Here is a 27,885-nt window from a genome sequence, read left to right as displayed (position 1 = left end):
TGATGGTCAGGATGACGATGGCAGTGACCACTTTAATTTTATTATTAGTAAGCTGTCTTTGTGGGGTGACCAGGTGAGAGAGTAAATGACTCAGCAAATAGAGGCCCATTGTTGGGTGTAGGCTCTCAGTGAGGATGGCTCAGACTTGGGGTCTTTGGATGCAAGCATCAGTGGTGGTAACTGTCACAGTTAGCAAACTAGGCCTGGTGGTCATAGGCGGGGGCACTCTGCCTGGTGCCTTTACCCAGCACTCGGCCCTGGAAACTTGGTTCTCTCCTTCCCTTGACTGTGCTCTGCTGAGCAAGGGTGCTGCTTCCAACTTTCCTGGACTACATTTGACAAGTCTCACAGCATGGGGCTCCCTACCGTCTGCTCCTAAAGGCTATCTGACCTTTAGCATAGGAGGCGGTTGGCTGGGCGTGACATGCACGCAAATATGTGAATGTTCACACACGTACCCGCACGCATGCTCACATGCACATTCTCAAGCACATGTGCTCCCCGACCGAGCTTCTGCGAGCCTCACGTCCCTACCCCCCACCTCACCCCCTCCCCTTCCCCTCCCACCACAAAAGCCACAGGTAACAGCAGTCCCCAGCAACACAGAAGACACAATGCAAAACCCAGAGGCAGGCTTCGTTGCCATGCTGTTTTAAGCATCAAGCAGGATGTGAGCCCAGGTGGCTAACGGCAGGGCTGACCAAAGAAAACTCTGCCTCCCTCCCTTCTGCCCTGCCCCCAACAGCGGGCTCAGGGAACTTGGAGGTATGTTCAGGGATTTTCCACGGTGCCAGGGGGCAAAACAGCTGGACTGTCACTGCATTCTGGCCCCACCATGTCCTAGCCAAACAATGTGTGCCCTTGGAGAGGTCCCACCTGTCTGGAGCTCAGTTTTCCTATCTGTAAAATGGGGAAACCAGACTCACACATGTTAAACCAGCCCACACAGGTTAAAGACCATCCAAGGATGCTGGGGGATTTAACAGCATTGTCACCGTGGCTGGATTTTGGAAAGTGAAAAGGGCTACCCATGTGCTGGGAAGTCTGGGATAGTGACTGAGCACTGCTGCTCAGGTTGTTCCCAACTTTGAGTAAGGTCATATTCCAGAATGTTCCCCACATGCCCTCCTACCCGGTGGCCAAAGTCTTATGGCTTAACTCCCTATCCTGTCAAATGGCACGGAACCCACCCAGAGTTTAGAAGTGATGGGCTCGCATGTGGGGCAGGCTGGTGTACGTGCCCCTTTTCTGGCTAGCTTTCCTGGTTGCAGTGTGTAACCAGAACACTCAGCCACCTTCTTTTACTCTCTATCTACAGGCACAGCAGGGAACCTGGAGGCCCCCCTGGTTCCTTCAGCCTGTGCACTGCCGCCAAGAGGGCACTGGTGGGCCAGGGATAGGTTGGAGTGGTCAGAGGCAGCTTCAAGGGTGTGGAAAGACCAGCAAGTCAGGAGCCAGTGAGGGCGGGAACAACTCTGGCTATATCCAAAGGGTGGCAATAGGGTAGGGCTCTCCCAGGGCCATGGACCCCCCGGGGATTAGGGTACTGCCTTATAGTGGTCTTTTGCTGGGGGGGGGGAGGCAGTGATAAGAGGCTCTGCCAAGTTGTAGATAGGTTAGGCCTACTGGGCTTACAGGAGGAAAGGGACTAGCTGGCTCTCTTATCCCAGGGCTAGGGTTGGGAACCCAGGGTGAGGTACACAAGCCCAGACGGGGCCTGCCCGGGGCCAAGAAGCTCTGTGTCTGTGGAACTTCGTCCTGGAGAAGGAGGCTGAGGGCAGTGGTTTTCAGGCAAGGGGCTGGCAAGGGCTCTTGGGGCGTGGGTGGTGCAGGGTGAGGGGAGCTGAGCTAGAGGGTTGGCCAGGGAGTCTGAGCCTCTAGACTCTGCAGCCGAGGATGGCCAGAGAGGAGACTGCCAACAGAGAGGCCAAGGGGGCAGTGTGTGGGGCCTTTGCTGACAGGGGCTCCGTGTGCTGCTGCAGCCACTCGAACTCCTCCAGCAGCTGCCGCTGCTGGAGCTCCGGGCCCACCTTCTCTCGGATGGTCTGGTAATAGTGGTTCAGGTACTGGAGCTGCAAAGGGAAGGAGGGGTTAGGACCTCCCCAGGCCAGGCTGCCAAAAGGTGAGACCTTTTCACCAAAAGGTGAGACCTCGGTGCCATCCAGCCCCCTGCTGTGGTACTGCAGCTGCCCACCTCAGCCCTTATGTACCCCACAGGTCCCTAGCCATCCTCAGGCCACAGGCATTTTCTGGGCCTTTTTAGAGGCAGTTCACCACAGTGGCTGTTTCGTGTCATAGTGACTTTCATGGGGTGGGTGGCAGATGGGAGTGGCTCAGGAATGAAAGTAAGGCAAGCATAATTATCCCCATTTTACAGAAGAAGGGACTGAGGCTTATGCTAGGACTTGAGGTGGCAGAGACTCCCCAGGAGTTCACTACTGGGGGTTGGGTAGGTTGGTCTGACCAAAGAGTTCTAGAAGCTTTGGGGTCTCTGGTGAGTAGGGGATGGATGCCTCAGGATGTGCTTATAAATGCCAACAGCGTGGACCCTCCCAGGTGAGGGGAAGTGGCAGAGGGTCTTGGGGTAGAGGGAGAAGAGGCAAGAGAGGCCCAGGGTTGGGAAGAAATCAGTCAGTGGTTCATGGGCTGAAAGATCAAAGTGCTGAGGATCACTTACCTGCTCAGGAGACAGCAGGCTGACATCAATGAGGTTCCGGTCATAGGGCACCAAGGATACCACTTCAAAGGTCAGGTAGGACCCGGGGTACTGGGATGCCACAGGGAAGGTGGGAAAGCAGGAGAATGAGTGAGGAGAAGGTGGTAGGCTGAAGGGAGGGAGGGAATGCTTCACTCAAGCCATGGGCACAGGGAACTGACACTTGTCAAGCTTGAGATTCAAGATAGGCCTGAACATCCTACAGTCTCCTTGACCCTCCCAAACCCCAGTCTATCACTTAACACCTCGCCTTTGGTCCTTCCATCTGGATTCCTAAAATTTAGACTTAGGTCTGTATTTCTCAAAGTGTGTGCATCTATAGCACTGAGGGGGCTTGTTAAATATGTAGATTCCAGGGTCCACCCCCACCTCCCCAGACCACTGGAGTGAGAATCTCTAGCACAGGGTTGGGAAACTACATTTAAGTAATTTTAAGATAAGTTATTAGGTTTTTATATCTATCCATGTAATCTATATCTCTATATATTTCTATCTACCTACATCTCTTTGTATCTATCAATGGACCTACCTATAGAGATAAATATAAAGAAGAATAAAGAGTCTATAATTCCCATTTCCCAGAGATCCTTTGCTTGTTTGTGCTTAGAAAGTTCAAACTACAAAAGAATACACAATAAAAATTGAAAGTCTCCTCCCTGCCTGGTTTCTTTCCTGAAAACATTTAAGACATATACAGTACGTAGGTTTATATGTGTGTATGTGTGTATGTATGTATTTTAATCCACACAAAATGGATCCCACCTGCTTTTCTGCACCTGCTCACCACCCTCTTAAAAGGGAACATAGGAGAGCACTGCATATTAGCACAAAGATATCTACCTCAGTCTCTTTTGAGGGCTGCGTAAGGGTCCATAGTATGCAGATGATGATTTATGTAATCAGTGATGGATATTTAATCTGTTTCCACTTCTTTTTCACTATGACCATAGTACAAGTACTACAATCAGCATCAATGTATAAAACAGTTTGGTGACCTTTTGGGACTATATCCAGAAGATACATATTTGGCAGAGGTATTGCTGAGACAAAAGGGATAGGCATTTCAAATAGATGTTTTGATAGATATTGTGAAGCTGTTCTCCAGAAAGATTGTATCAGTTTGTATTTCCTCCAGCAGTGTGAGAGGGCCCGTTTCCTCATACGTTCAACAGTACTGGGTATCACCAAAATCTTTCACTTTGGCCAATCACACAGGTGGAACATGGTATTCTATTGTTGTTTTGATTTGTATTTCTTTAAGAATAAAGATGAGCATCTTTTCACATTTATGGAGCATTTGTGTTGATCTTAGTGAGTTGCCTCTTCATGTCCTTTGCTTTTTTTTCCCCCCTGTTTTCCCTATTTTTGTCTTACTGGTTTGTAAAAAGCTCATGGTGAAAGAAGGAAACGCATCCTTTCTTTGCTATACGTGCTTTGTTTGTCATACATCTTTTGACTTTGTTTATGGTCTTGTTTCCATACAGACAGTTTTAAATTTAATTGATCAATTTCCTTCACGGCTTCCAGGTCTTGCATAGAAAGGCCCACTTTCACCCTGGGATTATAAATGAATTTATATAGATTTTCTTCCAGATCTTTTATGGTTTTACCTTTAAATCTTGAGATCAATTCAGAATTTTATTTAGGTGTAAGAGTAAGGTTCTTCACTTTAATAAACCCCCAAATTAGCCATTTGTCCCCCCTGCCCATTTATAAAATGTCTCTGGTCTTTATTGTTTTGAAATGCCAGCTTCATTATAAATTAAATTCTCACTTTGTTTGTAGAAATTAGAGGACATATTTCTGGACTGACTATTCTGTTTCATTGTTACATCTGTCTCTCTCATCTTTAGTGCCATACTGTTTTAGTTACAGTAGCTTCAGAGTCTGTGCTAATATCTGAAAAGGCTAGTTTCCTTTATTGCTCTCCTTTCTCAGAATTTTCCTATCTACTTAGCTATTTTTGCACGTTTATTTTTACAAATTTTACTATCATTTCGTGAAGTCACAAAAGCATCCAGTTAGCATTGGAATTGTGGTTGTCTTGAATTTATAGATTAATTTAGGGAGAAATGACATCTCCATAATACTGAGGCTCCTTTCCAGAGAGCACCATTTACTTAAATCTTTTTTATGTCCCTCAGTAGAGATTTTCTCCATATAAGTCTTTTTAAGTTTATACGTAAGAATTTTATCCTGTTGGCTGCTATTATAGGGAATCTTCATGTCGAACAAACTCCCCTGGCCATTATTATGTGCATTGAGGACCAATGATTTAGGGCAGGGACACAGATTCATTTGGTCTAGAGTGGGACCTGGGCACTGGCATTAAAAACAAAAAGCTCTTCTGATGATGCGGATATTCTATTGTGCAAACAGGTTTGAGAAACTCTGAGTTATGGAATTTTTCTAGAGCCCAGGAAAACTTCAAATGAATTCATGCCTGCCTATTTAATGCCCTTCTCCTTTGACCTTCCTTATACCCCATGCAGCCCAAAGTCACTGCTGTGCCGTTCACAGCTCTAGGCTGCTTCAGCAGCATTTTACCTTGGTCTTTGCTTCTACCACAAGGGCCACATCTTCAAGACGGATCCCGAATTCTCCATCCTGATAGTAACCAGGTTCTAGGAGACACAGAGATGCTTGTGGTATTAAGCAGGAGGAGGACCCAAGCCTGTGTTTCCTGTCCAAATTGAGGAGTGGCTGGAGTGCCCAGCTGTCTGGCTGTCTCTTGGCTCAGGCAGACCCGCCACTGGGTAGATGCTCACTGACCACGCAGAGGCAACCTGCCAGGCCTTGTAGCCAAGCAGAGAAGACTTAAGAGCTCACTTGGATCCTGGAGGCACCCCCATCTCCTTGTGTGCTACTGTCCTGTTTCCCCACCTTTGATTGAATCTCCAGTGTTTGGATGTACAGTCAGGAACTGACTCCCAAGGGCAAAATGAGGGTATGAGCTGAAGGGATTTAGGATTGGGGTATGACAATCCACTTGGCGCTGGGAGTGGTGGATCCCAGTGGGTCTGTGCCTGGCATGCTCCCTGAAGGCTGGCACTCCCTCAACTATAGTCCTGGGCTAGTCTTGGGCGGGGGAGGGGGTGGAAGAGCTTGAGAGCCATACCAATGGAGGTGAACATGCCCTTAGCCATGGGGAGGTTGTTGTACTGGAATCCCACTGGCCCTGGAAAAGGAGATGTAGGCAGAGCATCAACCCTCTCATACTCTCCAGCTCAGAAACTAGCAGGCTCTGGGGACCAACTGGGGAAACTGGGTTTTCTCCAGCAGCACTTGTCCACCACATCTTTGTCTACCTGGGGCTGGCACAGAGACCACATTGGCTCTGTTTTTTATTACTTTGGCATCTATGCCAGCCAGCCGCTAGGCCTTGACCTGCCACTCCTCTCTCTGAGGCCCTCTCAGATGCCAAGCAGGCAGCAGGAATGGCCAGGTGTCAAGATTTCTCACTTACCCTGTGGAGCATCACCTCCCACCAGCTGGTTAACCCTGGGTGGGTCACTGCATCTCTGTAGGTCTCGGTCATTTCCATAGAACATTTCATGTTCCATAGAACATACCTATGTTCTATCTCCTTCACAAGAAGTGGGGGGGGGGGAGCCCAGGGAAGTGCCGAAGAGACACTTACACTCATGCACACAAAGGAAGTTGCCAATGCCATGGCCTGTCCCGTGACCATAATTGAGCCCAACATCCCATAAGGCTCTGCGGGCAAACACCTCCATCATTCGCCCTGGAAGAGAGATAGCCCCCAGTCAGTCAGCTGGACCCTAACTGTCTGCTTGGCCCCTTCCTGCTCTCTTGTCCCAGAGTCAACTACCAAGATGGTACCTGTGGAGAGTGGCTCCTGAGAGGCAGGTTAGCATGCATTGTTTACAGCACATCCTACATTGTACCTACGTTACCTAGACTGATGACTCTACTATAATTTCTCCCCATCCATCAAGACACCCACTTCCTCTAGGAGTCCTCCCATGACTGCTACAGCCCACAGTAGCCTCCCCTACCCCACTGAGCTGCAGTATTAGATTAGGAGTCAGGAGGCCTGGGTTCAAGGCTTGGCTCTCCCAGTAATCTTCTGTGTGACCTTGGGCAACCTGCTTTCACTCTCTGGGCTGGATTTTTTTCATCTATACAATGGATGGGGTGGTGATATAATCCCTGCCACACTAGCCTTCTAGGGTGGCAGTCTGGGTCCAGAGAAATCAGGGCCTGAGGCTCTGGGTCCAGCCTGGTTTCCAAAACCCACCTGATGTATTAGCAGGAAAGACGAGTCTGGACAGATCGATATTTCCGATCAACACACGGGTGTATGCCTCCTGATGGGGAGAGGGAGAGGTAACGTGGTGAGTAAGGGGAGGATCCTGGGAGTTTCCGAGGGGGACCTGTTGAAAGCTGGAGCTTGGTCCATGTGGTTCTCTTTAACTGGTCCACAGGGACGCTTATAGATGGCGGTGGGCTGAGGCCTGACAGTACGGGGTTGGGAGGCAAACCCCCTGGGCTAGAGTCCTGACGTAGCCACTCACAAACTCTGAGACCTTGGGCAAGCTACTTTCACCACACTGTCCCTCAATTTCCTCATTTGTAATGGAATGATCATAGTACCAGCTCGTAAGGCTGTTAGGAAGAGTAGGCCCACTTATGCACATGAGGTGCTTCAAACAGTAAATGTTCAAATACAAATCAGCGCCCTTATTACTATTATGATCATCCCTGAGTTTCCTTCAGGCCTCAGGTTTGGGTTGGGGCCTCATAATCTGGCAGGTCAGCCTTGCTCGGTTGGGATGTTTACCTTGCGGATAAAGGGAGGGAGGTGGGCTGACAGCAACCTCTTCTCCTGTTCACTCCTTGTGGCAATGTGGTAAGTCCTCTCATCACACACGTGCACACGCACGTGGGCACGCAAGCACACAGGTTTGTCATCTTGCGCACGACAGCCCGGGGCATTGGACTCAACCCACTAAACTTGAGCTGTTTGAGGCCTGGCCAGCTCTTGTTTGTTCTGTATTTCCAGCACCACGTTCAAGCCACGGTCGACTTGCTGAAAGCATGAATGTGGCCCCCTGTTCCCTCGCCACCTAGAGCACCCTCCCCTCCGTGTACATAGAGCCTCTTCTCCATGTGGGCCAGCCCTCACTGCTTTCTGAAAACCTTCAGCTCCTTTCCACCTCCGCCTCTGAGACTTCTCGTGCAATTTCTCTCTGCCTGGAATGTTTTTTTCCTCTTTTCTACGGAGCACGGGGCTAGGCACACAGACAGCACTGAATAAATATTTGTTCACTGAGTCACTGAAATGGGATGATGATAAGCTTCAGCTGAGGCCCTGTTGGTGGCCTGAAATATCTCTGGGGAAGTAGCCAGGAGCACTGGGTTTTCTGGTACTAACTTGCTGTGTGACCTTGGGCAAACTACTTAACCTCTCTGGGCCTCAGCTTTAGCCTCCGTAAAATGGAGGGTTCTTGCTGGAGTGACTGCTTGGGTGTCCGTTGGGTAAAGGTGGGTAGGGGTATTCTGGGTCCAATTCTTACCTTTTGAAAAGCAGAGGGGGTGCCCCAGTGGACCGTTCTGGTGATGTCTGTGGTTCCATCCCTGTGGAGAAGGACAGTCAGCATACACAGCTTGGCCATGTGCTTCCCGTGTGTTTCCCATTGGGGTTTGAGTGGTAAGAGTGGGGTGGTGGTGAGGTGGGTTAGGGGTAAAGGAAGAACATAGATGCCATTGTCAATTTCTCATCTTCAGCTTCTGTGCATAAAGGGACTCTGAAAGCTATGAAGTTCAAAATCACTATGTTGTCTGACATTTGTGATCTCCCACATACATACTCCACCCCCATCCCACCTATTTTGGCTATTTTACAAATCTGAGTTTCTTGGGTCAGCCTAGCTTTACAAGCAAATTTTCTACCAGGCTTTCGGGGAGGCAGGAGGAAGGGGACTGTCCCATTTTTACAGGTGGAGAAACCGAGGTTCAGAGAGATCATCATACTCTTACACATTCACATAGTTATTTACCATTTCTAGAACACTTTTGCAGCTCCCTGGGAAGGGTAGCAGAGGGGGCTTCATTATCCTCATTTCCCAGATGAGGCAATTGAGGCCATGAGGCATCCCCCTTTCTGAGCCTCAGTGAAGCCAGGCCTCGAGCAAGCATTGACTCTACACAGATCTCTCCTTGTAAATATGGATCTCACACAAGGGTTTGCTCAGAGTCCCAGGAAACTGAAGCCAGAAGCCAAAAAGTCTGACTCCCAACCACAGCAGCAGCTGTTCCCCCAGATGGTCCCTGTGGTCACCACTAGGAAGGGGGAGGGGAGAGAATCCCAGGGCCCTGGGGATTCCTCCTTGGGAGCAGGTCACAGGGCGTGGCAGACTTCTTCAGAAGAGGAGAAGAGGAAGTGAGGTGACCAGTTCCCCGGCCTCACCCTCTCTGAGCATGCCCCAATCCAGCAACGCCCGTCAAATTCACTTCTTCTTTGCACATTGGCCATTTCAAGTACACAGTAGCACAACGCCAGACTATGATGAGCACAATGTGATGAGCGAAGCCTGCTAGGCTGAGCTCTCGGGTTAGCTCCCAGAGCTGCACTAAAAGCAAGCGAAGAGCCTTTGTCACTGGCACATGCACCATTGCCACAGGATAGAGAATGGGAAACTGAAACTACTCCTCGCTCTTCCATCAGTTCAGCATACCCCTTCCTGCCCACCCCTGGCCCTCCGCCAACCCTGCCCAAGCTTTTCTACAATCCACTTGCTTCCTAGATAAGAAGGGAAAAATCTACTGACTCATCTCATCTCAACTCCTGTGTGAATGATTGGTCACAAATTAGGAAAAACTGGGGTTAGTTAGCCTATTCTGCATGGGTGACATGTCTGTGTGTTCAGATTGTGTACTGTACAAAGGTAACACATCTAAAGGGGTACCAGTCACTCCGTGGTTATATACTAATTTCAATGAGAGCACACAGGTGGATGCACAGATTGTGGAGTCTTAGAGGCGGCAGGGGTGGGGGGGGGAGAGTGCCCTCCTACATAACCCTACACATGGTCACTCACACATATCTATTCACAGACATACCCATGTTGATAGGTGTGCCCTGTTTCAGCTGTGCTCTGGGCACCCTCTGAGGGTGCTTCTCTCCTCACCTGCTGCTTGCGGAGGCCTGATCTGGCCGCCACCCCCAACCTGACATGGTCGCTGCATCTGTGCAGGGTGGGGAGAAGGGGCTGAGGGAGGATGCATGCTGCTGGTGTGTGCGTGAGTAGGTGAGAATGTGAGTACAGTGTTTGTGCAGCCAGGCAGGGCTGCTAAGCATGGCTGTTCAGACTGTGTAATAATATGCAGGCTTAAAAAACACTTCACTTGGGGCGCCTGGGTGGCTCAGTCAGTTGAGCATCCAACTTCGGCTCAGGTCATGATCTCACGGTTCATGAGTTCAAGCCCCGCGTCAGGCTCTGTGCTGACAGCTCAGAGCCTGGAGCCTGCTTTGGATTCTGTGTCTCCCTCTCTCTCTGTTCTTCCCCCGCTTGCACTCCATCTCTGTCTCTCAAAAATAAATAAAGATTAAAAAAATTAAAAAAAAAAACCACTTCACTTGAGCAAGGAGAGATGTTTCTGATTCTCCCAGAGGTGCTGCACGGGCAGCCCCAATGACTTGGCTTCTGTGTTTCCCATCGTGCAAGGATCCCCAAGTATGAATATGGGAACAATGCTCAGGGTCATTCAATCCAGGGCTCTCTTTTTTCATACAAAGGATCCACACCCAGGAAGGGAAAGCTTCGGCCAGCTCTCAGGCAGCCCAGGATGTCTGTGTTGAGATATTCGGGCAGGGCAGGGTGGGGAGTACATACCAGTATTGCCCCCCAGAATCCAGCAGGTACATCTCATCTGAGGATAGCTTGCGGTGCAGCTCCTTGGTCGGACTAGGAAGGGGAGAGCCACTGAGAAGGGAATAGCCTAACCCTACACTGGGCAGGGTGGAGGTCCCGAGTGGAAGCAGAGGAACCCCCTCACCCCTTATTTCCCAAAGGGCCCTGGAAGAGTACTCAGGTGATGCTGCTAATGTACTCAGTACACACCTGCTTGTCCTATACCTCACCAAACAAGGCCTTGGTCCCTGGGAAGAGAGAGAAGAAGGAACCCAGAATGCAGGAGCCTGGAGAGCCTCAGAGAGCAAACCAGTGCAGTTGTCTCCTTCTACATAAGGGAGAAACAGGCCCACAGAAGCCAAGAGGCTTGCAGGAGGCTGTGCAGTAAAGCTGGGGAGGAGCTCGGCCTGGACCCAGATGCTCAGTCTAGTGCTCTCTTTCTTTCTGTGACCGCTGAGAAGCCAGGGAATATGAAGGGAGAGTCCTCGAGGGTGGGGCTAGAGAGCAAGAGTTGGTAGGGCCAAGGAATTCCTACCCTGCTACTCTCTAGAGGGGAGAAGGGGCTGGGCCAAGGCAGCTGTGGGCTTGGGAGACTTCGGGGGAGGGAATTCTGGGAGAAGCCAGGCTGGCCCATGGAGGACATCTGATCTCTTCCTGCTGTGCCCATGCCAGGCTGAGGCATTCTGGTGGGTTTGGGCCCCCAAATTCTATCAGGCTGGCCTGCAGGTGTTTGTTTTCTATGGAGCCAAACATCTGGTTAGCCCACCTCTGGGCCCTCCTTAGTTGGTTCAGGCTGGGTGAACAGGGCTTTCTCCTCATGTACTCGAGAGCTTTAAGAATTAGCTAATATAAACAACTCGCAGGAAGCCAAGGAAAAACATCCAGCAGCAGCCCCGCCTCCTTTCCAGATCCCTCAGCCCTGTGTGTTCACAAAGTCTCAGCCTTTTGTGGGGAAAACTGCTCAGGCCTTTTAATTCCAAGAAGACTCCCAATCCCTGACTGAGCTCCACTGCCCATCGTAGCCTCCACAGTGCTAAAGGGTCTCAAACCTTAAATGTGGGCCTGGGCCCCAGAGCATTCCTTCCTTCACACCCCCAGCCCCTGCATATACCCAGGATCCCGTCCCTACAGGGCCCTAGAAAATTCCTTCTCCTGTACCTGTAGTGGGCCAAGGCAGCATTCAGGCCACTAGCAGAGATGGTTTCGAAACTGGGTCCAGAGGAGAACTGTTCCTTTCTGGAAAGTACATGGCAGGAATGGTCAGTGGATGGGCTCAGGGTCTAGGCTGGACCCAGCATATCTAATCAGGGCAAATGAAGGTTATGGCTGCCTCTACCTCAGCCAGACTCCATTTGGCTCTCCCAGCCCCACCTCCTGGTGCCATCTTCCCAGACTCCAGTCTGTCAGTTATAGAGCATTCAAGGTCAGAGAAGGAGGGGTTGTAGACACCAATTTGCCCCCCTCCTCCCCCATTTTACAGATGCGGAAACCAAGGCCCATTGTCCCAAAGTGAGTTTATGGTAAAGTGAGAGTGAAGAAACCTAGTTTCTTGTGTCTGAAAGCTTCCCCAGCCCCACAGCAGCATCCTGCACCTCAAACCTACAGTATGCTTATGGCCTGGGCCATGCGTGCCCTCAGGGAACTTCACTCCCCAACTTGATACTTTCAAGCGGCCCAGGAGCCATACCTGTCCTGAGCCAGCCTCCCCCAGGGAAACAGGGTCTGTGCCTGAAGCAGACACCAGGGGGCACTGATGGGTTGTGGCCCTTCAAGGTGTCCCGCTTCCAGCGATTCCAGGCACTGTCATCCAACCCGCCCTGCCCAGCTCCCCCACCCCCCCCCCCCCCCCCCGCCGCCAAAACCTGCTACTCCTTTTCCAGAGAGGTCCCGCAAATACAAAGAGGGTCTTCCCGCTGAAGTAAGGAGACCAGGTGCCCCTCCCTGCCCCCACCCCCACCCTTAAAAATGGTCAAAATATCAGCAGTGGTTCTTCACCCTCGGAACTTGTTGAGCAGCTCTGCCCCGGAGAACTCATCCACCGTGCCTTTGGGCACGTTCTTCTCCAGCCACACCAAGTAGCGGATCACAGCCACGGCGTCCCGCACCTGCAGCGGGCAAGCAGAGGAGAGGGCTGCAGCAGGATCACAGCCAGGGCTCTGGGATCAAGGGGATCAGGCGGCTGCTGGGGAGCTGAGCTTTGAAAACTCGAGGGTTTCACTGACTATTTGATGATCTTAAGGGATTCTTAAAGTTTATATGTGATTACAGTGTGGTTATGTTTTAAAAAGAGTTCTTATCTTTTAGCGACACTTCCTAAGTGTTTTCTTTTAGAGATACTAGGGTGTTAACAGGAGACACTGTATGATAGCTGGGATTTGCTTTAAAACCAGCCAGCAGTGGAGGGTGGGGGCGTAGGCAATGAATCTGGAGTTGTAGACCAAATGCCAGGAGCTGAAGAGGGCTGGAGCAGAGAGGTGGTGCGTGGGGATCATTATGCTGTTTTCTCTACTTTTGTATACGTTTAAAATGATCTATAAGAAAGTTTTGTAAAATGCGGCGTTTCTTCTAATTTGAACAGGAATATCCAAAAGAGCAAGCTATCCTCTTGCCAGGGTGAGGAAATCAGGCCAGCTAACACTTACTTAACACTTGGAATGTGCCAGGCAGTGATCAAAGCAATATATATATATATAGACACATATATATATACACACATATATATAATTATTCAATATAATTACATTTGCATAATTATTAATTATGTTTATATATGCATATAATATGTATACAATTATGTATTTATATACTCCTATATTATATTTACATATATTTATTTATATAAGTATATATTTATATTCATATATATACACATAGTCTATGCATATAAATGTATATATGTACACATATGTATATATGATTATATATTATATTTTATATTACTTGTATATTATAATTAGTATGTTAATTATAAGTTACTTATATATTTTATACATATTATATATTGTATAGCATATATATTTATCTATTTAATCCTCACAACAACCCTATAGTGTAGACTACTGTTATGGTACTCATTTTACAGATGAGGTAACTGAGGCCCAGAGAGCTGAAGCAACTTGCCCAAAGTCACCCAGCTAGGAGGTAGGTAGAGGAGTTGGGATTTGAATTCAGACACTCTAGCTCTAGGGCCCATGCCCTAAACCACTGTACCAGGTCGGGCATGAGGGGATGAAGCCCAGGTAGGTGCCCGGGAGTTTGGTGTCTACTTCTCTGTTTCCTTAAGCTTCTTCAGGCTCCTTTCTGATTCATCAAATCAGGAGTTTCCAAAAGGCTAGTCTTCCTGCGACTTACGTGGCTGGCCCTGAGGAGGGCCTGTTCCTTGCTATTTTTCACCGCCTTGGTCACCATCACTGGGGAGTAGGTGTCTTCTATGAGTTTCTCCTGTCATGGGCAGAGAGGAAGAGGTATGGGGCCATCTCCAGGGCACAGTGGGGTTTGAAAAGTACTGGCAGGAAAGCCCAGCTTTCCTGGGCTAATCAAGCAACGTGGTCAATGGGCTAATCTAGCAATGTGAGTTTCCTGCATGTATCATGTCATAACAGCTACCATTTATTGAGTGCCTGCTGTGTGCCAGGCACCGGGCTTTACATGGACCATCTCCTCTAAATCTCTTCAGATAAAGTCCTCTGAGGTCAGGACTCTTATTTTACAGGTAAGGAAACAGAGGTTCGGACTGGCTAAGTCACTTGTCCAAGGTCATTGCACAGCCAGTTCAGGGCAGAACCAAGACCCAGTCTCAGGTTTGGTGACTTCATAGGCTCTGGTCTACTAGGCTGTTCCCTCTCTAGTCTCCTTGACAACCTCTGAGCTCTCTGTGGACAGACATCTGCTCCCTCTTTTTCCATCCTAGGAAAGGCCTAGAAGGGGATTGACCAACTGCCTGAATGGCCAAGGGGCTGTGGCCCCACTTTAGGTTGAAACTTATCAGGGCTGGAGCAGGGGCAGGCACGATGCCTGGCCTAGGCTGGGGCCTGGCAAACCTACCGTGGGTATCACTTCATAGAGCCCATATGTAGTATAGCTGGTCCCGATCCAGATCTTCACGTTTCCTGAGGCGTAGGCCTGGATGTTGTGACGGACTTGGCTGTAATCTTCGACTTGCACACACATGGAGCCCGTGCAGCTGGAGTTGAGGTACTTCAGGGTCTCAGAGTTTAAGCAACTCCTGTTTACAAATAACCTAGGTGGGGACGGAAGATGAGGAGGGTCCTGAGGGTCTCTAAGGTTGATTCACTTCCTGGAGGTCAGAGGAACTCCAGCAAAGAACCAAGCAAACCATATTTGGAGTAGGTGGGAACAGAGGTCAAGGGGTCAGGAAAAGCCCACTGCAGGCTTCCTAGAGGATCCTGTGGGGACAGGCAGCAGGTTCCTGGGAAGGCCGTGTACCAGGGCCGTGTAAGTGGTAGAGCAGCAAGGGGTGGGAGTTGGAGGAAGTCCTGGAGAGCAAGCCAAGGAAAAGCCATACCTGATAGAGGAGTCTGTGAGCAGTGTGTAGGAGTAGAAGAAGGGGTTATAAGGGATGTCACTGCCACGAAGGTTGAAGAGCCCTGGGGAAGAGAAATGATGGGGTCTCTTTGAGGCTGGTCTGCCCAAGGCAAGGACTTGCACACCTTTGCCTCACCATTTGCTTTGGGCCCCAAAGAGTCCCGGCAGTGTGCCTGAACATTTGCCTCTGAAAGTTTCTCAGTTTGGTGGGGAGGGGGGCTTTGAGGTGCTGATAAGAGCAATGGACCCCCCTTTCTCCCAGAAAAATGAAGATGCCCCGCCAGCAACCAGCACAGTTCCAGTGGGTTCCCAGAATATCTGAAGCCCAGAGCCAGGGTCAGGTAAGAAGCCCTATGCCACACTGGGACAGAATAGGGCTCCACCAGGTGCGAAAGCTAGGAGTCTGAATGCTTTTGGGTTGCTGGCCAGGCTGATGGCAGGTGTTAGCTGGGCCCCTTTCCCTTCATGGGACAGCCTTTGCTGTTGTGCTCAGCCCCTTCCTCTGATGGCCTGTGGGCTGCCTACAGCGTGCTCTGGGCTTCCTGGTTTTCTTATTAAGCAGACATGATCTCCTGCCCCCTAGCCTTCTTAGTTCCCACAGACCATGGCCATGGAGCTCTCAGAACCCGTGGTGATAGGGTGACTGGGGGAGGAGTTCTGGGTTGCAGGTCCAAGAGGCTTGGGGTTTGGGGGGACCGAGGCGCCCACCCATGTCCATGAGTCCACACTCACAGGCCGTCTCATCAAGCGCTGACAGAAGGACAGCAGTTGGTGCCTTGGGATGCTTTTGCATCTGGCTGCGGATGTCAGATACTTTCTTCTGCCAGGTGTTCCCTTGAAGCAAAGGAGCCAAAGAAAGCATAAGCAACATACTTTCCCTTTGGCACTCTGTTCCTGAGAGGGCTCCCTCAGGGCAATCGCTTTCTGTTTCTTTCTTTTTAAAAAATTTTTGTAATATTTATTTATTTTTGAGAGAGAGGGAGCACGTGGCAGTGCAGCAGAGGGGTAGAAGGAGAGGGACACAGAGGATCCAAAGCAGGCTCTGCACTGACAGCAGAGAGTTCAATGTGGGGTTCAAACTCACGGACCGTGAGATCATGACCTGAGGTGAAGTCAGATATTTAACCAACTAAGCCACCCAGGCACCCCTTCCCATTTCTTTAAAAGCAATAGAACACTGTCTTCATACAAACTCTCACTTCTGTAATTATTAAGGACATGGACTCTCTGGGCTGACTGGGTTCAAGTTCTGGCCCTGCCATTACTAGTTGTGTGATCTTGGACAAATCACTTAACGCTTCTGTGTCTTATTTTGCATATTTGTAAAATGAGGATGGATTATCATAGCAGTATTGACATCAATAGGGTTATTTTGGGCATCAAATGAATTAATATTTGTAATGCACATAGAATGGTGTCTTGATGTATAGTAAGTCTGGTGTAACCTTCTGATCCATAAATAAGCATGCAGAACAGAGATCAAGAGAGCAGCCTTGGCTGAAGGGCAAAGGGACAAGGCTGGGTCATGATCGAGCCTCTACTCTGAAGTAACCTGGTGCCTAATAAGACACGGGTCCTTGAACATTGTTTTAATTCTTATCTGACCCATTTACAGATAAGGATGTTGAGTCTTCAGGGAGGTAAAGTGACTTGTCTAAGATTTCGTAGGTAGCAAGGGGTGGAGGGGTGGAGCAGAGATTTCAACCCAGGTCTTTTTGACTACATGGCCCACCCTCCTAATCTATATGGACACTGGACTATCTTGCTAACACTGTCAGTCCCCAGACTTGTCCTTAAACTCTGTGCCACAGAGCTGTCCTTTCTAGGATGCTTGTGTCCTGGTTCTAAGACTTTAGTTTTCATCTTTTATCCCTAGTCTCTGTAATTCACATGAAGGGTCTGTTCTGAGGCACAGCTCATATTTTGCTGACAGAAGGTCATAAACATTAAGGGTCCTAGCTGGGCTCAGAGATTAACATAAGCAACTTAATGCCATTTAAAAAAACTTTATGCAAACAGGCAAAACTATCCAACAAGAACCAAAGCTTTGGGTATGACACTCTTTAATGATTGTTTTATTTTATTGTGGTAAAATACACATACCAAAAAAATGTATCATTTTAACCATTTTAAAGTGCACAATTCAGTGGCTTTAAGAACATTCATAAGATTATGCAACCACCACTGTCTAATTCCAGAACTAATTCCAGAACATTTTTATCATCCTGAAAGAAAACCCTGTAGTCATTAGGCAGTCATTCCCTATTCTCTTCTCCCCTCAGCTCCTGGAAAACATTAATCAGCTTTCTGCCTCTATGGATTTGGCTATATTGGATATTTCATACAAATGGAACCATACACTATGGGGCCTACTCTGGCTCCTTTCCCTTAGAATTATCTTGTCCAGGTTCATGAATGTGATACATTTTTGTGACAACAAATGCAGGCAACTTTAAATTGTCTGATGCATACAGGTATCTTGGAATAATTAACTTTTCCCGTTCTTTTCCTTTGCCCCCTTTAAAGCTTATCAGTTGCTGGAGAGAAAGTCTCTCTTGTCTCTGTAAGCTTAGTGACTCAAGAACTCTGTTCTTGGGCTGCCAGGCCCAGTTCTGGCTCTGGATGGCTTTTCCTTGAAGACGAGCAGCCTACGAAGCCTCAGCATCCTGTCACTTGTGGGAAGTGACTTTAAAACCCATGTGAACTCTCCCTCAGTCCCTTGGAAGGGTTCCCCCTTTTATCCCCTCCCCTTCCAGACATAACTGCTCTCTTCTTTATCTGAATGGAATGAGTATTATTTATGATGGTACAGTCCTGGATAGCAAGTTTCTTTAAAAGCTTTTGTGAGATGCAGAATGATTCTGCAAATTATACCAGAACAGATAAACAAAATTGGGCAGTTTTAGCTTGTTTCATCATCCTTGCTATTTTGAAATTTTCCTCCTGCTCTTTTGACTCCTTTTCAAGCAAGAAATGTGCACGGACCTGTGTGTGGAAAGGGGCCTCTCAGATTGCCCAATATTGCTAGGAATCCAAGTCCATTGGCTTGTTCAGAATTCCTGGGGAGGTAGGGGGTGGTGGTGTCCAAGACAGTGATTCATAATCAATAGCCTGGTCATGGTCAGGATTTTAGTTGCTACTTAACAAAATCTAGAGCATGCTGTTCTTTTATGATGTATTTAGATGGTATCAATGAGGTCAAGATGAAAACTATTGATGTTAGGATTTGGGGGATCAGTCAACTTTCCTTTGTGGTCCGGCCAAAACTTGAACCTTAAGTTGTATCATGGATTGACCCTGAACTTAGTTACATACTTCCTTTGTTAGCCCGGCCCACCTGACCCCAGACATCTTATTACAGGAGGGCCAGAAGTCAAGGTTTGAATGAATCAATATAAACCAGTCTCCACTACCGCACAAGCAACTCATATCATGTTTTTTTCTCTCTTCAAAGGGGTGGGGTTCTTTTTTTCCCCATCTTGCTCTGATTCCCTTGTTTCCTCACTTGCTGTTCTGTCTTCAAATCCCCTTCCTGCTCCCTCTGTCTTCAAGTCCTAACACTATTTATTCCAGTGTTTTCTAAATATGGTCTGAGGACCTTTTGATTCAGATTCTTTGAGATGACATCTGTTTTTTAAATAATCATCCCAGGCAATTCAGGTGCACACAAAGGTTCAAGAACCATTGCTCTGGTAATTCCTAGGACAAAATTTTCACCCAAAGGAGCAGCAGTGGGGACCTGTGTTGCTTCAAGTTGGGAAGGAGAAGGGGCTTAGAGAATCACCTGTGAATGCCTCCTGCAGGACATAAATGGGCTGGCTCGGAACCAGAGGCTTCTCTGACCCCCATGCCTGGTCCACAAGGTTGGGTGTGATGGACACCAGTTTTATGTTAGAGTTCATGAGGGCCATGTTATAACTCTCCCAGGAACCTGCAGAGACAGGAAGCAGTCACTTGTCCCCTGCCTGTTAGCACCTCAGGGAAAACTGTGACTCAGGCAGTTAGTCCTTATCTGCTCTGCCCCCCACTCCACTGCTGAAGCCCAGCTGCTCAGAGCAGGTCCAAGCAGTCTGGTTCTCTTGGAGCATGTCCTCTCAGCCTCCTTGTTCTGCTTTCAAAGCCTAATTGCCCTGGGCCCACCCCAACCCTGCTCACAGCCAACTGGCTAGGTTTATCTTTTTAAGCACCAATGGCTATGGGGCCCTCTTCTCAGTACTTTCCATCGTAACTGAGCTTCAGTGCCACAGTCCAAAGAATGGTGATGCTCACACCATTGGAAAGGCTGGCAAAGAAGCCAGTTCTGAAGGGGGAACCTTTTGGTACATATTTGTGAAGACCCCACCCTTGGCCAGCTGGCTGGGGTCCCAGAGCTCAGGGACCTATGATCCTGGGGGGAGGGGAATATGCTTCTTTGCGCAGAAGCTCACTGAACTTCTTTGACCCTTCCAAGCTGCCTTTCAGAAGAGTGCTCCCAAGTGATTCTAGTGCCATAATTGGTACAGCTCCAGAGCACAGAGGATGGTTCTGGGTTCTAGAACATCCTGGCCTATTTGTCTGCTAGATATATATTATGTCTGTTAGATCTTAATGACTCCCTGGATCTTCTAGGTTGGGTCTCTGTACTCATGACTTAAAAAAAAATCTGCATTCATTCTTTTAAATATATTTACATTACACAGTCCATGAGTAAATCTTTGTTGCAAAATATTCTGCAACTATAACTTGAGACACTCTGTCTTTAGAGTCATCCTATTCCTCCTTCTACGAAGGTATGCGTCTTTACATCCCAGAGGGGCTGAGTCACCCTTGTTGCTGTGGACAAATGCAGGAATGAGGGAAAAACATACCAATGGAGAAGAGAAAGGGGTCGAAACCCACACGCTTTCCAGCAGGAACCTCAGTGAGGAGCCAGATGACTATGGAAGCTGTATCAACTAAGAGGAAGACAGGAAAGAATGGAAAGTCACCTCCAGGGACAGTCTCAGGCTCTCCAGTCAGGCTTCTGTCTGTGACAATCCTGCCAGGTCTGTCCTCCTTGATGTCAGCTTCAAAGGTGAGGGATGGCTTCAGATTTCCCAAGTTTCCCATAGAGGCCTTTCATGCATCCTCTTACCTGTACTTTCTTGAACCTAGTCTAGATTTCAGAGCTTGGGGGACAAATCCATGTGACCTTTTTACCTTCTTTATGTAGTTCCCAGTTGCAGTCCATCTGCCGCTCAGCCTGGGTCCAGTAGCGACTGTCGGTCCAGAGACCTGCTTTCCCCATGGTCACCACTGCAGTTCCTGAGGCAGAACAGAGAAATTTGGAGTTGAGGGTGAAGGTGAGGATGGTGGCCTTAGTTAGTGCATGGGCAATATGGTACTGGCTCCGAGAATGTCACAAGGGGTCTCCGGAAAGAACTTCCCTCCTCCATTACAAGGAAGTGAGGCAGGAGACATTAAGGAGAGCATCAGGGGAAGCCAGCTTGGGTCAGGCATCTCTGCTCTGTGTTGAGAGCCTCACCTAAGGAGGGACAAGTGGTGTCTGCTTCTGGCCTTCCAAAAGAGTCAATGCTGCATGTAGGTGCTCTCAGGAAAGATGGTGTGGTAGTTAGTATCAAGACTCAGTGGCTGATAGGGACACTAAGCCAGGGGCTTAGCTGAGGACAGGCAGAGAAGCCAAACCCAGTATCTTTGTCAAAGATGAGTAAGGCAAGGAAGCTTGAAGCTTAGGGGAGGAATGTTTAAGGATCAGCAAGGGAAGCGTGGATTTCATTCAGGGGGCCAGGATCAGAGTGGGGGGCCCCTTCAGAAACTGGGATCCCATAAAGTGCTTTTTTGTTTGCGACTCATTTGGCCATGTGAGGTGATGTTCCAGAAGGACCCACTAAGTAAAACTGTCCCCAGGTGAGCCATGTATGAAGGGAATCAGCGGGCCCCTAGTGGCTAGATGTGGAAGTGGCAGCTGTCCTGCCTTCTGCCTCATGAGAAGTGCGACTGGTGGGTTATGAGATGTATACCCTGGCGACCCTTTTCTGAAAGGTAGAGGGGAGACAGGACCACTGAACATTAGGTCTTGGGGTCCTGGCTTCTGAGAACTGGCCATATTAGAGCGTCTGTGACTACCTCTGGGTCTACCAACAGAAGCAATAAGGGCAGGGTAATGGCTGTCACCTGCGGACCCTGTGAAGCCTGTCATCCACGCACGCCTCTTGTCACGTGTGCCGATGTACTCACTCTAGGAAATCAACAACACCATTGTTAGCCTTCTTCATGGAGTCAGACCCCATGGAACGCCCCCAACCACATCCCAGTTCTTTCTGTCTGGTTAGATTCAACAAGTCCTACAAGCCCAGGCACACTGGGCACCTCTTCCGGGAAGTCCTCTGTCACTCCCCCAGATCTCAAGATCTTCCCTTCCTTTGGACAACTGTGTCTCTTGGAATCTCAATCCCATAGTCCAGAACTGGCCTGTTCTTGTCTCCCTGGTCAGAATGAAAATTCTGTGCTGTCTGGGATCGTGTCTTTTGGTTTTTCTGGTTTCTCCCCTCTAGCTGTCGCCACACCCTCCCCTGTCTAGTATGGTACACTGAGTACACCATAAATAACTTCTTCAGAGGGCTTTAAACATAATTGTCTTTTGGTCATCATAATCCTTTGAGACAGATCTCATTATTTCCATTTTTCAGAAGAGGAAACTGAGGCTCAGAGAAGTTGAGATACTTACCCAAGATGGGAAAACCAGTTCAAGCAATCTTATTAACACTGAAAATGCCTTCTCTTCCAAACAGGCTAGTGCTCAAAAGGTGGATGGGATGGAGGCAGAGCCGGTGGTGGGGAAAGGGTGGGATGGGTTGGCAGGGGTGCTGCTTTGGGAAAAGCAGTTCTTGTTCAGACCATCTTCTTTCCTGTCTGCTCCCCTCCCCCAGCCTACACCCCAAACTCAAGTAGTCCGGGACTCTGGATCATTCCAATGCTCCATCCATCAGGTTATGGAAAAGGCTGGGCTGGAAGGGAACTTAGAATTCTTCCGGTCTGATTCCTAGCCCACGCTCTAACCTCCTAGGGCTGGAGTGCCCTAGACATTCATTCTGGATCTGCCATCTAGGAACTGATCAAAATTGATTCTGAACTTGTTTATAGTCTCATTGCCTGGAGGCAAGGAGATTTGGTGATGGCTTCTCTCCTATGTAAAGGAATAGACTCTCTCAGCTGCCCTAAAACTCACATGTCCAAGCCTTGTACTTCCTTCCCTTGCCTTTTGAATCCTTTCTCTGCCTTCATCTTCTGAACCTTAGCAGCCTCTCGCTTATACCCTGTTCTCATTGGTGGTTGACCCAGGATAGCAGAGGGCACGGGTGGGGGATGAGCTGTCCCTTACCATGTGGGCATCCGTTTCAGGGATGATGTAGGCAAAAAGATTCTGGATGTGCATCTGCTGGCGGAGGGCTGTGAGCTGTGCTGTGGTATTGACCACAGTAACTGGAAGGTACTGACATGTGACAGGAAGACACCAAGACACACATAGAGACACACATTGCTTAGAGAAAATTATGCTTGAGCCCCAGCATCCAGAGGAGTCACCAGGCGCCCCCCCCCCCACCTTAGGCAGGTACTGGGTGTGGCCAGGCTGGACCAGCCTGCAGAGGAAAGGGGTGGCAGCTGACATTACGGGTGAGTCTAGAATAAGATGCCTGGGCTGAGAGGAGATGTAGGTGTTGAAGAACTTGGAGAGAAACTCCTTGTGACAATAATGGGATCTAAGTCTCAGATGGGGGCATGGGTGCAGGGATCTGAGCCCTGGCACTGGGCCAGGCTAGAAGGACAGTCTTTCTTTGGATACCTTGGCAGCAGAATTGCAAATTTAGCAAATAAAAATACAGGATGCCCATCCAGTTACATGTGAAATTCAGATAAGAAACGTATAATGTTTCAGTATAAGTATGTCCCACACACTATTTGGGGCATACTTATACTAAGACATTATTCATTATTTGAAATTCAGATGTAACTGGGCATCCTGTATTTCACCAGGCAACCCTACCTTGGGGACTTTTTCAAGTTTCCACCTACTAGTCCCAAATGGCAGAGGAGAGTGAATGAGTACCCCCAGAAGTTTGGGATATTGTCCAGAAAGATCCCCTCTAAGCCATTTCTTTAAAAGCTGTTTTATCTTTAAAATAGTGTGGTAGGGGCGCCTGGGTGGCTTAGTCCACTAAACAGCTGACTCTTGATTTCGGCCCAGGTTTGTGAGATCCAGCCCTGCATCGGGCTCTGTGCTGACAGTGCAGAGCCTGCTTGGGATTCTCTCTCTCTCCCTCTCTCTTTGTCCCTCCCCTGCATGGGTGTGTGCTTGCTCTCTCTCTCTCACTCTCGAAATAAATAAACTTAAAAAATAAAATAAAAAGTGTGGGTTTTTTGTTTTGTTTGCCTTCTACTTAATGATATATCCATGTCTGTTTTAATATAAAAGTAACATGGTTTTCCCACCCACCTGACTTCCCCAGTGGTCTCATAAACTTGACATTGCAAGCAGATGTACCCCATTGGCCCTGATGCTTAGTGAACTGTTGGCAGGCCACCAGCTTTCGCCTGTGCCTCCCCCTGCCTGAAGAAGCTCTTTTGCCCTACTCTTGTGGAAAGAATCTTCTGGTCTCCAGCTAGGAACCTGAGACCTTTCAGCTCCAATATGCTATGCCTTCTCCTGTAGTCACACCCTAGGCCTCCCTCTCGCCCTTCCATTGTCCTTTCTAGCTCTGTCTTCATCCCTCCTCCCTTCTGTGCCTCCCTTTGCACTGTAACTTTAGAATTTTTGTTTTCTTTCCTCCCATCCTCCTCCTTGCCTCTGCCCAGCGTCAGCCAAGGCTAGCTAAAGCCCCTCACCCTCCTTGCTGCCCCTCCTCCTTCCCTCTAGTGGGGCTGCCCAAACCCAGACGGAAGTAGATAACTTGATGTGGGAATGGATGGGAGGGAAGGATGGGGTGTGCCTGTCAGACACCTGAGAATGTGCTGCCCGACCTGAGGGATATTAATCAGAAACTGTGGCCCCAGAGTCCGAAGTCAGGAGAAAGGTGGGTAGAGGCAAAGGCTAGCAACTGAGCCAATGGGGGATGGGGAGAAGATGGGAGCTGTGGGGCGGGGCTGAGGCGGGGCCTTACCGGAGGGCTGATTAAACAGTTTCTCACGTCCTCTGCCGTCAGGTCCACTGATTTTGGGTGGCCCCAGGCACCCAAAGCTAGAAACCAGGAGAAAAATCCAGGGTCACTTGGAGACCAGTTAGCTCCTAGAGAGCACAGGGACATGTTTCCCCAATCCTGCTCCCTGTCCCCACTGGGCCTCCATCCTTTGAAAAAGCAATGCTGTCCAACTCTACCTTAGGATAAAAATAATCACATTTCATAGGAAATTAGGCTGAATTGAATGCACCCTGGGTCATAATCAAAGAAACCTGTTTCATTGACAAGTGATTGCCACTTTTGCATGGGGTTTAGTGCTCATTAAATCAACTTTTCCCTTCTAATCTAATTGGGACTTTTCAGGGTTTACCAAACTAGAAAAGTTGTATGTAAATTAAAATTTTGTAATCAAATTTTCTTTGAAATTCTCTAGAGGATCTTGTTAAATAATCAACCCACCTTCATTTTACCCTTCTATACATTTAGTTATATATATATTGGGTTTCCTTAGCATTCTTTTTTAAATGTTTATTTATTTTGAGAGAGAGAGAGAGAGAGTGAAAGCACTCGCACATTTGTGCACATGAGCAGGGGGAGGGGCAGAGAGAAAGAGGAAGAGAGAGAATACCAAGCAGAGTCTGTGCTCAGTCCAGAGCCTAACTCGGGGCTCAATTGTACTACTTCGAGATCATGACCTGAGCTGGTATCAAGAGTCAGATGTTTCAATGACTGAGCTACCCAGGTGCCCCTATATTGAGTTTACTTAAATTCAAGGCCTATTTGTACCATTTCTTACAACCCAAATATCTGGCTCTCGTTTCAGGCTCATTTTTTTGAGAGAGAAAGAGAGAGAGAGATGGGAAGGGGGGAGACGGAGAGGGAGAGAAAGAATCTTTTTTTTTTTTTAGTGAAAGAGAGAGAGAGAGTGCTTGAGTGGGGGAGAAGGGCAGAGGGAGAGAGAGAAAATCCCAAGCTCAGTAATTTATAGTATCTCATTATATACTTGCAATAAGCTTGTGAGGTGGATATTACTGTCTATTTTCTATAGATGATGAAGCTCAGGCCCAAATAGGTTTGGTAACTTGCCCAAGTTTTGCCACAGTGAGTCAGTGGTAGAGCAGGGATTTGAACTGGGGTCATCTGAGTACAAAAAGTAAACCATAGGAAGGGTGGTGCCACAGAAAGGACAGAGTATATGGAGACTTAGTTTCCAATTTGGGTCCCAAATTTGGTGTGACCCAAGGAGTCACCCAGTATTGACTGAGCAAACATTTCCTAAGTACCTACTCAATGCCAGACATTGGGCTAAGTCCCACAGGCTCTGGGTCGTCTAGCCCTGAGAGTCCAATGGCCTCTGATAGTCCTTCCCTCCAGCCCCCACTTTTAGGATGGATCTCTCCAGAGGGTAATGAGGGCCTGGGTGCGGGGAGACACTATACTTTTACCTTCTGAGCGGCTTGAGTTACAGATAGGAGCGTGGCTGGCATCTAACACTATAAATGTCCTGCATGGCTATGTTGGTCTCATAAACTCAAGGGGAAGGTGCAACCCATATTGTTGATCTAAGAAAATGAACCCCCATTTCTGTAGGGAATATTTGGCAAAATGGTGATGCTAGGATGCTAACATAAGAAGCAAGACTCAGCCAGACTATGTCTGTCTCAACACCCAGATTGTTGTTCTCTAAGGCCAAAGCTGTGGCTCCCAAGGTCAGGCTTGTGTTCCCTGACACAGGGCCTAACATTGGGGAGGTGCTCAGGAAGTGGGTGCCAACTGAATGAGCGGGGTCCTGCTGATAGAGAGCAAAGGCAACGAGGCCTCCCTAAGGCTGGGGGTGGAATGGGTGTGGAGGACATTGAGCTGGGCATCTAGTTGTAACCAAAGAGGACAAACAGGGCACCATGGGAGTGACAAAGACCAAACTTTAGTTATGCTCTTCAGAGCCTCTTCTTCACTAGAATTTGACTTTTGCTTTCCGTGTCCATCTGGTCCTTGGTGGGCCTGTGTCACCCAGTCCTCAATAAGAATCTTGCTAAGTCAATTTAGAGATTGAATATCTGATCACCTTTGCTATCTGATCAAATTCCTCAGCCTTCACCCTTGATATCTGTTCACCCTGGCCTGCGTTCAGTAAGAATCCTATGAAGCTGGCTTAGCAAGAACTCCCCTACCCTTGATGTCTCCTCTTAGTAATTTTCCATCCACTGCCCCCTCACTCTGTTCATTGGCTGTTAAGTCCTCAGCCATCTTTGCTGTATTCAGAGTTGAGCCTGATCTTCCTCCCCTATTGCAATAATTTTGAATGAAGTCTCCCATACTCTTTTAACAAGTGCCAGAATCATCTTTTCTTTAACAGGTGGAAATGGAAAGGTGTCAATCCAGACTTGACCTGACTCTCTAGGTCCCTGAAGACTGGCTCTGGGGTTCTTCTTTCTCATGACAGCGAGGAGGACCAAGAGAGAAAGAGATAACCTCGTCCCAGCCCTCACTCCAACCCTTTCTGAACCCAGAGGGGAGAGGCCAGAGCTGCTCTCCAGCTGGATCTGCCCTCCCAGCATGGGAGGGAAGGACCAGGATGCACATACCACAGAGGACGACAAGCCAGGGGCAGCAGCCCCAGTGAGCTTGGGCCATGGGGTCTCCAGATGCCGGTGCTGGGTGGATGGAGGGATGGGGGGGCTGGAAAAGGCAGGGCTGTTTCCCTGGCCTCTTCCTCCAGGCCTTCCGAGGACAGGAGCAGCCAGGGGGTGGGGGCTGGCGATGGGGAGGAGGTGTCCAGCTGGTGGATGGTGAGTCCCCCTCTGGTCTTTTGTATCTGAGGGCTCCAGACTCGGACTGGACTCGGGAGACCGGAGTCGGGAATCCGGGTGGGTGGGGAAGCTTCAGCTCTCCAAGCCCGCCCCGTGCAGAGTCCAAAGATCTCTGGGCAGAGGAGCCGCAGCTGGTCTCAATCAGCCTGCTCTTCCCCGCCCCCCACTTCAGCAGCACGTCTCAGTCATTCCCGAATTCTGTCCCCCTCCTTCCAGCAAGCTGTTTCCCATTAGCTCCCCCACCCCAGGCTCTGGATACAGCCCCACTTTTGCTCCCAGATGAATGTTTATCTTTCCTCCTCCTCTGAGCTGGCTTGTCTCAGAAAAAGCCAGTGTCCTCACTCCCTAGTGTTTGGGAAGCCCTGCTGCACCCCTCAGGGAAGGGGGAAGTTCGTAACAGCAGGAGAGCTACTTTCTTCAGCTGGGGTGAGTCCCCTCAGTAGAGCCCACTCTGTAAAAGTGCTGCCAGTCACTGGCAGAGAGGAAGACTGCCTTTCTCTTGGGATGTCTGGGATGGCAGGGTTCCATTCGGCTCTTTGAGCCACATATCTGAGAGAGAATGAAGACCGCATTTGGACGGGCCAGGAGATGCCACTGAAGAGGGAAAAAGACTCAAAAATGGGAGTTTGGGGGTCCCCAGAAGACAAATTTAGTGAACTGGACATGCCCTTGCTGCCATAGCTTCTAGAACAAGGCTTTGGTTCCCCTGCAGTATAGGTCACTCCTAACCAGCATGAGTCCCTACAGGGGAAGTGGAGAAGCTGAGACCAGCCTTGTGTCCA

General features: G+C 48.9%; 1 protein-coding gene across 1 annotated transcript; it reads right to left on the bottom strand.

The window, feature by feature from the left end:
- Positions 1 to 582: 582 nt before the first annotated feature.
- XPNPEP2 (X-prolyl aminopeptidase 2) lies at positions 583 to 26,540 on the bottom strand. Its single transcript, XM_049643290.1, has 21 exons — positions 26,465 to 26,540; positions 24,276 to 24,352; positions 22,499 to 22,609; positions 21,292 to 21,355; positions 20,317 to 20,421; positions 19,986 to 20,072; positions 18,923 to 19,069; positions 15,871 to 15,972; positions 15,119 to 15,200; positions 14,638 to 14,833; positions 13,945 to 14,034; positions 12,589 to 12,698; positions 11,752 to 11,829; positions 10,576 to 10,647; positions 8,257 to 8,317; positions 6,978 to 7,047; positions 6,357 to 6,461; positions 5,835 to 5,894; positions 5,264 to 5,340; positions 2,678 to 2,767; positions 583 to 2,072 (listed from the first exon to the last, which is right to left on the bottom strand). The coding sequence occupies exons 1-21, from the start codon at positions 26,538 to 26,540 to the stop codon at positions 1,878 to 1,880; spliced, it is 2,055 nt and encodes a 684-aa protein (XP_049499247.1). The 3' UTR covers positions 583 to 1,877.
- Positions 26,541 to 27,885: the final 1,345 nt, after the last annotated feature.

Source organism: Panthera uncia, chromosome X (genome assembly GCF_023721935.1).
Source record: "Panthera uncia isolate 11264 chromosome X, Puncia_PCG_1.0, whole genome shotgun sequence".
NCBI lineage: Eukaryota > Metazoa > Chordata > Mammalia > Carnivora > Felidae > Panthera > Panthera uncia.
Note: the sequence above shows the minus strand (reverse complement) of the source record. Positions and strands in the feature narration are given on the sequence as shown.

What these genes read in the sequence shown, in the direction of transcription:
- XPNPEP2 (XM_049643290.1), bottom strand. Translation starts at nt 26,540, where the DNA reads ATGGCTGAGGACTTAACAGCCAATGAACAGAGTGAGGGGGCAGTGGAT. An exon ending in TCTATGAAGTGATACCCACG is followed by an intron (nt 14,035 to 14,637) that starts GTAGGTTTGCCA and finishes TGCCCATGACAG; the next exon opens with GAGAAACTCATAGAAGACAC. An exon ending in CTGCTCAACAAGTTCCGAGG is followed by an intron (nt 11,830 to 12,588) that starts GTGAAGAACCAC and finishes TGTACTTTCCAG; the next exon opens with AAAGGAACAGTTCTCCTCTG.